At 37.6% G+C, this 15,902-nt stretch overlaps 1 protein-coding gene across 1 annotated transcript; it reads left to right on the top strand.

Moving 5' to 3' along the window:
- The first annotated feature begins 2,528 nt into the window (after positions 1–2,528).
- On the top strand, positions 2,529–5,881 carry LOC137725616 (uncharacterized). Its single transcript, XM_068464369.2, has 3 exons — positions 2,529–3,254; positions 4,137–4,484; positions 4,585–5,881. Exons 1-3 carry the CDS (start codon positions 2,796–2,798, stop codon positions 5,209–5,211), a joined length of 1,434 nt encoding a protein of 477 aa, XP_068320470.2. The 5' UTR covers positions 2,529–2,795; the 3' UTR covers positions 5,212–5,881.
- Positions 5,882–15,902: the final 10,021 nt, after the last annotated feature.

The following is a 15,902-nucleotide window of genomic DNA, read 5'->3' as shown; positions in this document are numbered from 1 at the left end:
TCTAAAGGTATCTTCTTGTCTCAACGTAAGTATGTACTGGATTTATTAAAAGAGGCTGGTATGTTGGGATGTAAGTCGGTAGAGACTCCTATTGTTGAGAAGCATCATTTGTGTTTGAATCCAAGTCAGAAACCGTTTGATAAAGGTAGATATCAGAGGCTTGTAGGGAGACTGGTTTATTTGGCTCATACTCGTCCTGATATTGCCTATGTTGTGAGTGTTGTGAGTTAGTTCATGCATTCACCAAAGGTGGATCATATAGCGCGTATCTTGGCATACTTGAAGTCGGCACCGGGAAAATGAGTATTGTATAAGGAACACAGGCATTTGAGAATTGAAGTGTTTACTGATGCAGATTGGGGGCAGGTGATGTAACTGATAGACGATCTACTTCTGGGTACTTTACCTTTGTTGGAGGGAATTTGGTGACATGGCGAAGTAAGAAACTGAAGGTGGTGTCACGGTCTTCAGCTGAAGCCGAATATAAAGGAATGGCTCAAGGAATTTGTGAAATACTTTGGCTACGAAAACTTCTTTTGGGACTTGGGTTTAAACCGAAGGAGACCATGAAGTTGTATTGTGACAAGAAGTCGGCAAGATGTAGCTGATAATCTAGTGCAGCATGATAGAATGAAGCATGTCGAGGTGGATCGACATTTTATTAAAGAGAAGCTTGAAAAGAAGATTGTATCAATACCTTTTGTGAATTTAGATGAGCAACTTGCGGATATTCTTACTCATGCAGTATGTAGTCAAAAGCTCGGTGACTCACTTGTCAAGTTGGGCATGTGTAATATCTATGCACCAACTTGAGGAGAGTGTGAATGTGAGTCATTAAAAATAAGTATGTAAATATATTGTAAATATTAGGAGTCCTTTATTAGGAAGGTTTAAGTGTTGTGTCCTTTATTGATTATTGTTTTCATATAGAATAAGGATTGTAGTTGTATATATTTCAAGGAAGTAATACAATGAAAAGTATCCCGTAAAATTCTATTATAACCACTTTCTACTCAATTTATTCTCTACATCCCTATTATTTAACATAAAGAATTAATACCTCTTTAAACCCAAATTTTCTACCTAAACAACCCACACAAACCCAATTTAAAAATGTAAATTTATCTTTACACTCATTTAGAAAATAAAATCCCGAATTGAATACGTCGGTGAAGTTTCTACTTGTTTATGGGAATGAAAGCTTTTCTGGAGTTCAACTTATGGGGAAAGTTGAATAAGTGGGTGATGTTAATCTTCCATATACCTTGCAACTCAATCTCTTGTTTTCTTCATATCCATGTCCCCACGGTTTTATTTGCATACGCATAAAGTGCTTGCTTTCATATACCAATACTTGAAACGCGATACAAAATAAATTACTAATAACTTTTCTTTTTTAGTTTCCCCTTTAGATTGTACAACTTGAACTTAACGAACTACCATAGTTGGGAAGGATTGGGCAGCAAGTATAGTCGATGAAGTAGACCCGGCCTAGGGTTACCTTGCACTTGCAAGATGGATCGATCGAAGGGGAAACGTCAATTTAAGATTTCAGCAGAGATGAAGATCACAAGACACCGATTCTGAGGATTCGGGACACAGTCCAATAAAGAGATGGAATTCTCCCACATTTTGATTTGTATTTTATTTGTAAAAGTATTTCACATTTACGATGAAATTTATGAAAACTGAATTGCTTTTTGCTTTGTTATTTTTGTACAAAGTTTGTTGAAAAGGCTTACAATTTACCGTGTGATGTTGCCCAAGATTTACCACCGGAATGTCGTAAAGGGTCTCTGTTAAGTTGGTGAAACTACCCCAGATGCTGCACCGGGAAACGATCTGCAGACAAGGCCCTCAGGCTTGATTAGTATCGAAGTATGGCCATGAATATCATCTGCAGTTTTTGTATCTCTTAATCTTGAGCACCCTCGCTATGTTCCCATCTGCTAGGAAACCCCCTTTCATATCGTCATAAGATTAGACATCCTAAAAGTTTGTTTGTCTAAACGAGAGCTCTTAGGGTTTTATCTGGAATGAACATAGACATTGCATGATGATAGAATTTAATTATGGAGTGTAGATTTATTTACAAATTTTAATTTTATTGTTAATTTCATATTGTACTTAATAGTAATTATGCAACTGAATAAAAAAATAGTTCACATTTAAAATTCAACATTGATTTAAAAAGATAATCATATACAAGTTCAAATAAAACTTCTCATATATTAGCAGTCTAACAAAATATTTATAATAATACTACGTATTTCACAAATGGCCGCATCCATCACATAATTTTACATTTACAAATTTACAAGATAAGAAATGAAAATTTATTGTTGCTGTTATATCAGTTGAGTGGGGGGCCAATCCGGTAGTTTACAAATTGAGAAAATGAGACAATTAATTAAGGTAGAAAAGGATCTTTTTTTCCCCTAATTAAAAATTAAGAAAACAAAGTAAAATCACTGTGGGTCCTTCCCACAGTCCCACCAAATGTCACAATCCTGAAGACGTTTTTGCTCGCGAAAGCCTCAGTTACCCACTTTTCCTTCTCTCTCTCTCTCTCTCTCTATGAAATGAAGAACCAGTCTCACTCTCGCTACTACTCACACTCTTCTCCTTCTTTAACAACCCCCAGCACTCTACACTCTCTCTAGCCCTCTTCTTTCTCTCTGCTCACTCCTCCTATCCCATTTCCTTTGATTCCACAAAATCTCAGCCGCCGCTCGACTTTCTTGTGTCGAGGAAAAACCGGGGCAGGAGGAATCAGGACTTTCAGAAACCCAAAAATGGAGAAGAAACAAGGCTTCTTCTCTGCTCTCAAGGACGAGGTGGTTCGGGGTCTCAGCCCGTCGCGGTCGCGAGCCAGCAGCCCGGCCCGGTCCGGGTCGCCCATGACGGGTCTGCTCCGGAGGAAGAAGCAGAACCATCACGGAAATGGGCACGGCGGCCAGCTGGTGGCCCAGCCGGACGCGTTGATTGGGAGATCCGGGAGTCTGAGGCCGGTGATGGAGGGTCCCGATCCGGACGGTGGGGAACTCGGGGATTCGAAGCGGGTCGGGTCGGGTTTGGGCCAGTGGATGCGAGGGCAACTCTCGCGGACTCCCTCCGTTAGCTCCGTCGCGCATAACAACAACAAGAGGTCTGATCTGAGGCTGCTGCTTGGAGTCATGGGCGCTCCTCTCGCCCCCCTCCATGTCAGCACCTCCGACCCTTTCCCCCATCTAAGCATCAAGGACACTCCCATCGTCAGTCTCTCACTCTCTCTCTCCAACTTTCTCTCTCTAGCTTTGGGCCATTTTTTTTCCGGACTTTGTTTCTTCTGAGATGGCAACTGTAAAATAGCAACAAAAAAAGTTTGGGGTTGCATTTGATTTTACGAAATAAAATTGATTTCATGCATTTTGATTTTGCTGCGGACTGCGGTGGTGGTATTTTGAATTTGGATAAATTTCCCCTGCGACAAAGATTATAAGAGTTGGGTTTTGGATTTATTTTACAAAAAATGGTTGGATTCTTTTCGCCTTTTTCTCCCAAGAAAAAAAAAATGTTTGGTTCGTTCTTTGCAATGGGTATGATTTGCTTCTTACGGTATAGATTTCCACTGATTATTTTATTTCTCCATGCTTTGCGTATATTTGAAGAACATGATTGGATGGTTACGATTTGCATCCAGAGTCCTTATTTGTTTAATCCTTTTTAAAAATTGGGTTTTCTCCAACTTCTCAACTGTGATGTAGACGTTGGTGATTGTTTTTTTAGTTACCTTCTTCAATCTCGGTCCCTTGCTGTTTGGCAAGCGAGAAAGTTAAGTGAGAAAATCAGAGCCAAAGGAATCTTAAGCAGCCGTTACATGTTGCTGAAAGTTTGAGCTCGGCAGGCCGATGGGATTAACTGTCTTGTTGAAGTATTTTCTCATTTTCCAGATACTGACAAAATTTTTATTTTGAATCGTACCTTTGTTTTGACATTTTCTCACCAACCTAACAGATCATGACAGCTAGTAATTTTATTGTAGAAGATTTTTCTTTAGATTGCACTTCAGATTCAGATTTGATTGCGAAAAATTACGGTAATTTGATTTGAGATTGTAGATGTTGGGTTGGTTTTTATGTGTGATATCTTTGCAGGAAGCTTCCTCTGCCCAGTATATACTGCAGCAGTACACAGCGGCTTCTGGTGGACAGAAACTGCAGAACTCGATCAAAAATGCTTATGCGATGGGAAAGGTTAGGATGGTAGCTTCTGAGTTTGAAACGGCTACTAAGGTGATGAAGACCAGAAATGCTTCTAGATGTGCCGAGTCGGGTGGGTTTGTTCTCTGGCAGATGAATCCGGACATGTGGTACGTGGAGCTTGCAGTGGGGGGAAGCAAGGTTCATGCTGGCTGCAATGGGAAGCTTGTCTGGAGGCACACACCGTGGCTTGGTGCTCATACTGCGAAGGGACCCGTGAGACCCTTGCGTCGGGCACTTCAGGTGAAGTTTTGTGCGCTTATTGGTGCTTCTTTCTGTTGTTCATAAAATTAGTCATCCAGGTTGTTCATAATTGTTTTTGGAATTTTTTTTTTTTTTTCAGGGTCTAGATCCAAGATCTACAGCTAGTATGTTTACCAATGCAAGATGTATAGGAGAGAGGAGGATCAATGGTGAGGATTGCTTCATCCTCAAGCTTTGTGCTAATCCTCAGACTCTGAAGGCCAGGAGTGAAGGCCCTGCAGAGATCATAAGGCATGTTTTGTTTGGTTACTTCAGCCAGAAAACAGGGCTTCTTGTTCATATAGAGGATTCGCATCTGACTCGCATCCAATCCAATGGTGGTGATGCCGTTTACTGGGAAACCACAATCAATTCATTCCTGGATGATTACAGGCCTGTTGAAGGAATCATGATTGCACATTCAGGGCGTTCCGTGGTAACCCTTTTCAGGTTCGGTGAAATGGCAATGAGCCATACCAAAACAAAGATGGAAGAAGCTTGGACCATCGAGGAGGTTGCATTTAATGTTCCAGGCTTGTCAATGGATTGCTTCATCCCCCCAGCTGACTTGAGATCAGGGACAATCAGTGAAGCGTGCGAGCTTCCTCATGATGAAAGGGGAAAGGGTGGTGGGATTGCAGTAGCAGCACATCGGGCCAAAGTTGCTGCGCTGGAGAAAGAACATAATGCTAATGTTGATAGCCTGACCTGGAAGATGGAAGTCTAATAAGAAGGGGGTGCAGTTAATTAGGGCAATTGTTTATACTGGTAGCGAGTTTAAATCAGCTAACACCTTAGAAGTTTACAAAGTAGGAGTTGCGTCGCGTTTTTGGACCTTGGTTTTATACCTCTTAATCTGTAAATAGAGCATAATTATTCGGAGGGTTCACTTCGGCCTGAATGAATCTTTATACTCTCAGTGCAGAATCCAACAAAGGTGTTGGAGCTCGATTTTTCCAGCTGGGGATAGAGCAAAAGGAGGTTAAGTTTTAGTTTACCTTCGGTGCATGAGGGAAGGTGGCGAAGCTTGGGTACAGCAGAACCATTAACCTGGGATAATTCCACTAATTATCTTATGTCAAATCCAGGAGCGGCGATATAAGGAGATTGCCCATTTCTGGCATGGAGTTTGAAGCTTAATCCTGTTAGTTCGATAGTGTTTACTGTTTTTGGGTGTGTTAATCTTTGTGGTTGTGTGATTGATGCAGAAGTTGTACCTAAGGTAAAAGGAAAACAGATGTTTTTCAGGGGGTATGAGTTGAATTTTCATTTCTTTATCATTAACTGTTGAAACCAAGATATGGGTCTCCAGTTGTATTTTCTGGCACTGACACTTTGTCAGTGCCCATCAAGTATTTAATGTTCATGAATATATAGGAATCACCATCCTTTTCTTTCTCCGGTTTCTACATAAATTCTGCAATTTAAAAGCTTTAGAATTTGTTATGTCTATATTCCTTCCATGGTATTCTCTGTAGCAGTGAGGTCTTTTGGCAAATACTAATGGGTACGAGGAGATAAACACATGCATGTACAGAACGAATTATACGATAGATTTTTTCGATTTTCTTATTACATGAAACAGACAGACACATAAATGTATATAATCGATGATGATGATACGAGATTATCTTCATGGATGGCTTGATCTATAGATTTCAATGGTGCTTGACAGCATCTAGGGTTTTTGTTGGTCACTTGGTGCTTCTTCCCCCCGCGGTCCTGCCCCCAAGTGATGAAGATTGAAGAAGGCTCCAACTGGCGTGGGGGGTCTCTGCAACTTTAATGGGGAATATGATTTTTTAAACCATGCATTGACCGTCAGAAGCCCACCAAATTAAACAGACACGGAGACTGAGAGTTAGGAAGGCAGTTGGGTTTGCATCGTTTGCTGCAATGCTTGCTAGAATATGATTACAGCAAGGCACTCTCACTGGGGTGAAGCAAAGTCCTTAACCCCATGTGATAACCTCCTCGCTTTCCCTTTCTGTATTAATTTTCCCTTTGCAGGCACTGTCTTTTTTATTTTTTGTTTAAAGTGATTGTCTTTCTGGTTTAGTTTTGGAAAATGATTTTCGTCCCTTTTTATCTTTCAAAGTAATTTTGTTTCTGGATTTTGGTTTGATTGGAAGGTCAAAAATATTTATTTTTCTTCTATGATTGAGTGATTCAAAAAATCAAAAATTAAGATTTTGCAATAAAAATTTAATGGATTTTGAAACTTTTTTTTTTTTTTAATAAATGATATTATCTACAGTAAGGGGGTGAGAGAGTGGGCTAAGCCTCACAATAGTCTAGTAATAATGTAGTTTAAATTCGCTTTTAGCGAGAACCGAACCTAAGACATTTTACTTATAAATGAAGAAAAATATACCGTAATACTAAAAACAAAGAAATATGCATGAAAAAAAAAAGGTGTGATCACTTCCTTCAATTGCTCTCTTGATTGCAAAGTTGCCCCACCTAAGGTTGAAGGATCCACCGCATCATGATGTTTCTTAATGGTCAAAGTCTGGCAATCGATGAGACGAGAGAAGTGAGTCTTTTTGTTTTTGTTTTGTTATGCTTGGTTCGTTTGGCATAGTGGAGGAGGAGTAGCCTTTTATAGAATAGGCTCCACACATTATAAAAATACATATGACATGCATCAACGTCAATATGCCTATTTACCCTTTTGGTTTTTACCTTTGTTGCACTTATTCATATGATTGAGTTAGTACAGAGATGGAGAAAGATATGACAGTTTAAAGATTAATAACGTCAGGTTATCAATTTAATGAATGATCAAATAGTAAAATTGGTTGACCTCATAAAAATTTTCAAAACTTTATAATGCAACATGAGAAAATTAAAAATTCGTGACTCATTTTGAAAATCGCTTAAAACTTAAAAAGTGTAAAATGTAAGTAACCCTAAAATGTTTGATTGAAATTATACTTGTATTTCATGCACCCTATAAAAGTGTGTTTCTTTGTATGCGTAGTTGAAAAACATATGAAAAACCTGAATACTTTCTGTTGTTTGAATGAATCAAAAATGTAACCAATCTAATCTTGACTTATTTTCTCATTCACTCTCAACTCTCACCACCTGGACTAATCCCAAAAGTAAAACTCACAACATATATATATTAACAAAGGATAGTATCTATACTAAGGGGATAGTGGGGTGGGCTTAATGACACATCCCGACCTGGAATGTCCATTAGGACTCCAAATCAAGTTGTGCTAGCCGACACCTGGAGAGTGACGAAGCCATAAAGTATAGTGATGTGGAAAATGTGAATAAATTTAAACCTAAAAGTACCTAAAGACAAGAGTGCACTGTGAGCGGGGATGAACCCATTTCACACGTGACGTTAGAGCATAAGTAAAGTACAGTAGTGTGGATAAGGATCATACCCTCAGAGGTAGCCATATATACTGAGATTTGCAAAGAATCATCGTCGATACGAACTTTCAGCAGCTAAAACCCGGAGAGGCGAAAAGCAAAGGTGAGTAGGCCTGAAGATAAAGTTTTAATAAAAACCTTTTGAAAACTTTATAACCCCTCGTCGTAAAACCCGTATAATTTTCCAGAAAATAATAATACATACGTATATAGAAATCATGCTCGCGAGTAGTGAAAACCGAGTATATGCCATATCAAGTATCTTAGCAATGAAATAAGTAAACTAGGTGAAATAAATCAATGTAAATTGATATGTCAGCCGGAGTCACCTAACGTGACCTATATGGCTGAACCCATAGCTCATTAACCAATTCTTGCACATGAGTCGGAACCACCTAATGTGGTCCGTACGACAGGGCTGGGTATAAATAAGTACGCTCAAGTGCTATGATCACGTGAAGGCTATGCGAATAATTGCAGGTCACCTACTAGCTGGAACCACCTAATGTGGTCTGTACGACAGGGCTGTGCACCAAACTTGAATCCAAGGTGAGCGTGTGGTGCAGAAGGTGAACATTGCGTGAAGGACTATGCCCTGGCCATGGGTGGGAGCACTAACACCGGGATGCAGGATAATGAGCTCTACATGTCTCTACGTATAACTATAACCAATGCAACCACTAACATCAATATGTACTCACCTGAAGTTTACCTGGACGTCCGCAGCATCATGCAATAATATGCATATCTATACTAATGCATATACTAAAATGTGATGCAATTGACATGGCATTTAAAAACATAAATCCATTTAAAACAATTTCTAGGAAAATAGAAAACATATATATGTATATATAGAAAACCAAAAGCCCACTCACCTGGAGTCTGCACTACAACTCCCTAGCACAAACATCAGGTGTCACGAACGATCGGCGCCTAGAACAATTATCAACTTATGTCTTAGAATTCTTATCATTAGAACATATAACTTACATATTCTATTCGGGAAGATCCATACATCAAATTCCTGATCCATAAGTTTCTAATATTCTCAAATATTACGTATTATAACGGATCAAAGTTTGGTGACGATCCAATGGTCGGATGGTCGACTGCTATAATAATCAAGCGGCAGACCTTAATGGAACTATGTTCAAATGACGAAAATTTGTCAATCGGACATCACCAATGGAATTAGGGTATTCAAATTTAGCCTAGGAAAGTCAGGGGACGTCTCGCCCCACGCGCCGCCGCAGGTGGCGGTCGACCGCCCCGACTCGCCGAAAAATTCAACTATTTCTAAAAATCCTCAAACTTCACAGAAATGAATATCTCAGTGAATATAGCAATTTTCATACCTGTGACTAAAGCCAATTTGGCTGGGAAATGTCCCAATTTCATCCAAACCCGCCAGAAACCCTATAAAGGGTGCTTCTTCATTCGACCTCCAAACTCACTCCAACGCCACAACAAACCCCTGGGCTTCATTCCTGAACTCAAGAGGAGTCTAATGGCGGTGGTGGTTGACGGGATTTACTTCAGAAGTGGTGGATCGCCGCCACGTAACCCTCGGCGCACCCAACGTCGTTCTTCACCAAATTGGATGAAAGCACATCGAATCTTGAGTTTAAAAGGAAGAAGAAGGGTCGTGGAGTTGATTATAAGAGGAGCGTCTGTGTAATTCGTCAAATTTTTGCCGAAATCTCGACGGAAAATGGTGAAGAGGACTGGGTCTAGCATCGGGTCGGGAACCGGGTCGTGTGGGCTCCAGGTTGGCTGCATCCTCCCTCTCTCTTTTCCCCTCTTTTGCTCCTACTCTCATTAGCCAGCATCTTCTCTTCTTCTTTCTGATTGGGCGTTCCGCCCCTTCTTTCTCTCCTTTATATTTCATCTCCACCTCTTTAAATCTGGGCCACACACGTGGCTGTCTGGATTAGGCTCCAAAAATCTGGAGCTTTCTAGAAAATAATCAATTTACTAAAATGCCCCCGAATTTAAATGTTAATATCTCCTTCGTTATAACTCCAAATCACGTTCCGTTTACGCCCACGCATTCGTAGTGACGAGTACTACGAGGATACGCCAAGAAAATGAATTTTACGTAACTCGACAAGGCAGTCAACAAAGTCAACGCATTTGCCTTGAAGGGCATTTTCGTAAATTCACTTTATAAAATCGTAATAATTGGGGACGGGTTGTTACACTTAACATCACAATTGGCTAGCAATAATGTGGTTAAAATTCATCTTTGGCGATAATCGAACCTAAGACCTTCTAATTATAAGTGAAGAGAAATATCAATAAACTGTAGTACTAAGTGGCAACTCACAACATATTTGAATCACAGGGACACGTGTGGTTTTGTAATAGCTTTTTAACTAGAGTTGTGTATTACAAACCACAAAATAAAAACAACCTATGGGACAAGTACCTTGAGCCTTGAGTTCACTCCTTTTGGGTAATTGGAATTCCCTCTATTTTAACAGCATATGATTCATCTCATCTATTTGGCCATCATCTCAATTTACTCATATCCAAATTTACTTACCTAAACATGATAGTGCATTCCAATTCTACCCTAGTTTATTTTATTTTATTTTATTTTATGGAGAACTGGAATTCTATTACCAAGATAAAATCAAGATTACAAGAAGAGCCCACTTAAAGGCAAACAACTAGCGAAACGTCTAAACAACAACAACCAGTGGTAAGGGGATACAAGCAAGAAGGACGCTGCAACAATTGCAACCGCGTTTAGTACCAAATAATTTTCTTGATTTTTATTTATTTGTTTACATTTGGTGTAAACCAGGAATTCTTTTGAAGCTTTGTATATTGATCAATTGAAACTGTTTATTAGGAAGCTAATAGCAATACAAATTTAACCAATTTTTTGTGTGATGTATACATTCTTGCATTTGAATTAATTTCTAATTACTATAATTTAGGGGATAATTGCAGCATTACAATCAATAATCTCCAATAGGTAGCTGGCAGTGCTGGCACCCAACATTTAGCCATCCTATTAATTGTCCCTTTCCTTCTCTTATCTTTCAAATGCAGATTTACTTTGAAAAACTTGTTCTATTATTTATGGGTCACAATTAAGCTATGTGCTTGATTAACTAATTCATTGGGGCCATCCAAATAAGTTAGTTGTGGCTCTATGGTTATCCAAATTAAGATACCAAAAAACCAGAGATGTTATGATTTTTCATCAAATTCAATGTTTTTCCCTTATATATGTACATATTTCTTTTTGGGTTCGAATCCGCGAAGCTCTATGATGTAACAAAATTTACGATAGATGGGTCGAAAATTCGAGAGTATCCAGATCCACAAAATTGTAAAGAAAATCTTTAAACTTTGATTGATAATATGAATAAAGATGATTAATACAATTGTATAAGTTGGCTTAAAACAAATATCAAAACTTCCTAAAACCTCTAAAACCCGTGGGCAAAGTTTCCACGCCTCTCACCCAAATTCCGAGGTGTTTTTGTTGTATGTAAAATTTCTAAATGTTATTTTCATACTTTTAGGCAATGTCTTAGTATCTAAAATTAACACGGTAAATCAAAAGTACGTTAACTCAAATAATTTTAAAAAGTTCAAAACAAAAACTTTCAGGATACTAACAATAACAAATAACTTTTAATTCGTGAAATGCCAATTATCTAATTATTTTTGTTGATTAAACATTAAAATAACTCAATCTTTTGGCCTACATCAGTCTAAGACTTCAAGAGGTAAACAAGGATATATAACAAGAGAGACTTCTTGACTCATGCAAATCATAATATAATACATACGCAAAAATGACTCACTAAAATTTCAAAACAAAAAAAATTGTACACATCAAACTTCAATTTATTTGTAAAAAAGAATCATACCCTATAAGAAGCGTAGTATTTTCTTACATAAAATACTCTACAACACCACTAACTCACACCATCTAGTCCATTTTTCAAGCCTAGGGTTTAATGCTTATTATATTGAGGGTCGTGTTAAATTAAAGGAAAAATAATGAAAATAGTTTGAAAATTTTAAGTTTTAATAAATAAATGAAAAACAAAAATGTGTTGTAAGTGAATAGTATCAGGAGTGACTTTTTAGAGTAAAAATATCTTGTTTCGTTAAAGTAAACAGTATCGAAAATATTTCGTTAAAACTCTGTTAAATTAATTCACAAGGGGGAGATCCACTAGTTTGTGAGTCAAAACATTTTATGGCTGGTCTAAGCTGTCTGGGGACTGGGAAGTAGGGTTCTACTGAGTTTGGTAAAACTTAGGATTATACAACTATGTTCCTTAGAATTAAATATTTGTCTCCAAATATTTTTATAATATGGAACGGCATCTAATCAATTTTTTTTCTATTTAAAAAAAAATGTTAATGTGTTAAATTGTTAGGTCATCTCCAGCCAGGAGTTATAGGCAAGATTTAGTCCTAAAATTGACAAAATTAGTCTCCAACCAAAGCGCTAAAGGAAATCGGGCTAAAAGAATCAACTTAAGCTTGGTACCAAGGCAAGCAACGTATAGCTCCAGTATGGACTATGTTTGGCTAAAAAATAATAATAAAACATGAGAGGGAATAAAATATAGCTCTACATGGTTGGAGATGAAAACTTTAACCTTAAAATAATTTTTAAAATATTAATTTTTTAAAGGGCTGAAACATAGCCAAGGCTACATTTAGCTCTCCATCATTGGATATGGCCTTAGTTAAGAGGAAGGAAAATCGGTGGCAATCAAACTTGCATCTGAATGTATAAGCATGATTGTTTTCCGTCACTGCAGTAAAGCATTATATGCCTAATCATTTTTTAATACAAGCTTATATGTTTCCTTATCCTTTCCTAGGATATCACTAATACGGTTTAATTACTAAATTTGACTTGAAAAATGGGATTTTCAATCTCCAATTTGCTAAACTACCATTCTCAAGAAAGCACATTCCAGACTGAATATTATATCAAGGAAATGGAATTTCTATTCCCATTCCAACAACCATGTACTGACAAAAGGCTGTAAAACAAGCAATGAAATTAGTGCGTAACCCAAGTTTCGATTCTTTGGGAAGATATGGTTTGAAACTTTGACTTCCAAGCCCCTTGGATTATCTCCTTATGGAGTTAGGGTTTATTAATTTCGGACTTTTAAGATGATAGCAACGGTCATAAACTTTGTTTTTATTATAAACGATCTAAATTAAGGAAGAAAGAGGGTTTGAATTTTAGATGTAATGCATTGAAAACGAATGTCCAATTCACTGAGACAATCTACCACTTATTTAAATCACAAGGTGTGGTGCGATTGGCAAATTACCACCTTCAATTGGCAGATTCTCTAGTGCCTTTCTAGCAGGAGTTCGAAACCAGCTGAGAGCACTTTGTGGCTGGAGGCAAGTCAAACCTCGTGTGAAAATTAGTCTCATCCTTTGGGTGTGGGGACAATTCGTAGTCATTACCAAAAAAAAAAATCTACCACTTATTTAAAACATAATAATTAAGTTCTTTGATCTGATTACTTGAAACGTGCATAAAATATGACATAAACTTCGACCTCCAATAAAAGGGTTTTCAAGATCCTCAACCTGTCAAAAAATGTGAGAATTTCGTGAGTTCCTCAATATATTAGGAGAAGCCATCTACCAAATGAATCTTTGAGATAACGAGAATTGACTTGTAGGCAAATGTGGCTAATAATTTTAAGAATGGACCACTTTACATCCATATTTGAATATGTGAGATACACTAGTTGGTAAAAAAAAATTGTACCTGTCTTTTTGCACTCCAAATTCAAATCTTTCTTACTGTGAATTAGAGTGAAGCATAGTATCGCATCGTGAAATCAATATATATTTCCATACTTGTGTAAAGAGGAATCAAATGCTATAGGGAAGCTTAAAAAACATGCACCTTGATCATTTCTCAATAACTTCAAATATGAAACTACTGTCACGTACACTATCTATAATTCCTGAAGTTTTGGTATATCATCAGCTAATCTTCAACGCTCCAAGTGTACAACTACCAAATTCACATGTGCCAATTTAGCAAAATATAAGGGAAAAAAAAGGGTTAAAACAGGAACATTTATGAACAACAACAACAAAGTCTTATCCCACTAAGTAGAGTCAGCTATATGAATAGTAGAATGTCATTGTGCTTGGTTTTGTGTCATTTCTTTTGTTAGATCCACGTAGTCCAAGTCTTTTCTTAGAGTCTATTTTCAAGTCTTCCTAGGTCTTCTCCTATCATCTTGGTCCGTCTTATAATCTCATCTTCTAACCACAACATCCGTAAAATGAACATTTTATAAACAAAATAAAAAAATAAGAATCTTCACATATTTGCTTGGGTCTCTCACACTCTGAATGACATTGATTTAATATGGAATTTGAGCCTGCAGTAGAGCAGATTTTAGGGAGGTGCCCTCAATTTGGTTGACAAGTTCAGCACTTCAACAATATGTACTAAATGGGTACGTGCGATAAGATTTACTCAGAAAAATAAATAAATCATTATAATAAAATAGTAAAAAATCTAAGGCAGTGTCGGCAAGGGAACCTGCTTGCCCTTCTTGTTGGAGAAAATAAATGGAGTCGAATTTATGGTGGTGTGTACCAACGCAACGCACCGCAATGCAATGCCCCAACAATGTTTGCAAATTAAGTGTTGATACTCTTCTCTCTCTCTCTCTCTCTCTCTCTCTCTCTCTCTCTCTCTCTCTCTCTCTCTCTCACTACTTGGAGAGACTTTGAGTCATTCTTTATTGTTGGCATCATTTGCCCTACAAAGTCATTTATTGGGCAATCGTGTGCATGCATAAAGATTGCCTGCTCTACCGGGCATTGATTTGAGGTGACATTGGAATAATTTGGGTGATGGAAGGAAGGATAGATAGATTCCCAAATTTTATTCCCCTTTAAAATTGGAAAGAAAAGAAACACTTATAATATTAGCTATAGGATCATAATTTTTTAAGGCTGGAGTAAGGTGGGTCAGAATACAAATATCTTAGAAGTTCGATCATAGACTCCATAGCTTTACATGGAGCTGAATAAACGGAGTAATGCCACCATCATCCTCTTCCAAAGCAATGGGCGAAGTCCAACGACTTTGCTGAGATTGATCATGCTTGTTCTGCAAGATACGGAAACCTAATCTAGTAAACAATAAGCATGTATATTATATTCTTGGAGTCCTTACAATCTAAGAATTGGCTTACACCGTAAATAATCACACTCCTAAAATGATCAATATCTACTTTTCTAGATATTCTTTGGGATACTCCTGGTTTAAAATGGATTTCCTATCCTAAAAGGTCTCCACCTCGATTGGTATAAATACACCTTCTAAAGTTCATCTCTAGTAACTCAATTATCACATACTTATTCTCTTGCTTACTACTAGAGTCTCATAATATTGTTTACTAACTTGACCATCGGAGTGCCTTTGCACAAACCTCCAATTTTTGGTTAATTATGGTTGTTTACTATTTTGCAGGTAAACAGATTTATGCATCTTTACCTTTTATAGTGGTGTGCGAATTTGATTTCAACATTAATCTATTAGACGGGGAATGCTAGAATCAGTTGCTTGTACTCTAATAAAAATTAAATTACATATGTTATGGCATGTCTAAGAATACCTTTGAAATGAATATAACGTATCTCAAATACATAAATAGATGCTCTTAATCCCCTGCGATATAAGTTTCACGTTGGTTGTATAAACTCTCGAAAAATGATTCCCGTGTCGAATGCACAATCTAATATTACTCACTTGCCAATTGGGGCACTACAGAAAAGCATTACTTGAGTGCTATTGGACCTTACCTTTTAAAAGAAAACCCATGTATATTTGTTCATCAATCTATATGAAGACATACAACCTTACGGCCCAACTAAAGGAAGCGAGCTCATTTGAAGGCCAGTTTTATTTCATAGATAACTACTCATCAACTTTTGTAAATCTTGGAATTGGCTAATTTGTCTGGAACTGCTTGTGAAATGGTTAAA

Source organism: Pyrus communis, chromosome 5 (genome assembly GCF_041283825.1).
Source record: "Pyrus communis isolate YQ-2024b chromosome 5, ASM4128382v1, whole genome shotgun sequence".
NCBI lineage: Eukaryota > Viridiplantae > Streptophyta > Magnoliopsida > Rosales > Rosaceae > Pyrus > Pyrus communis.
Note: the sequence above shows the minus strand (reverse complement) of the source record. Positions and strands in the feature narration are given on the sequence as shown.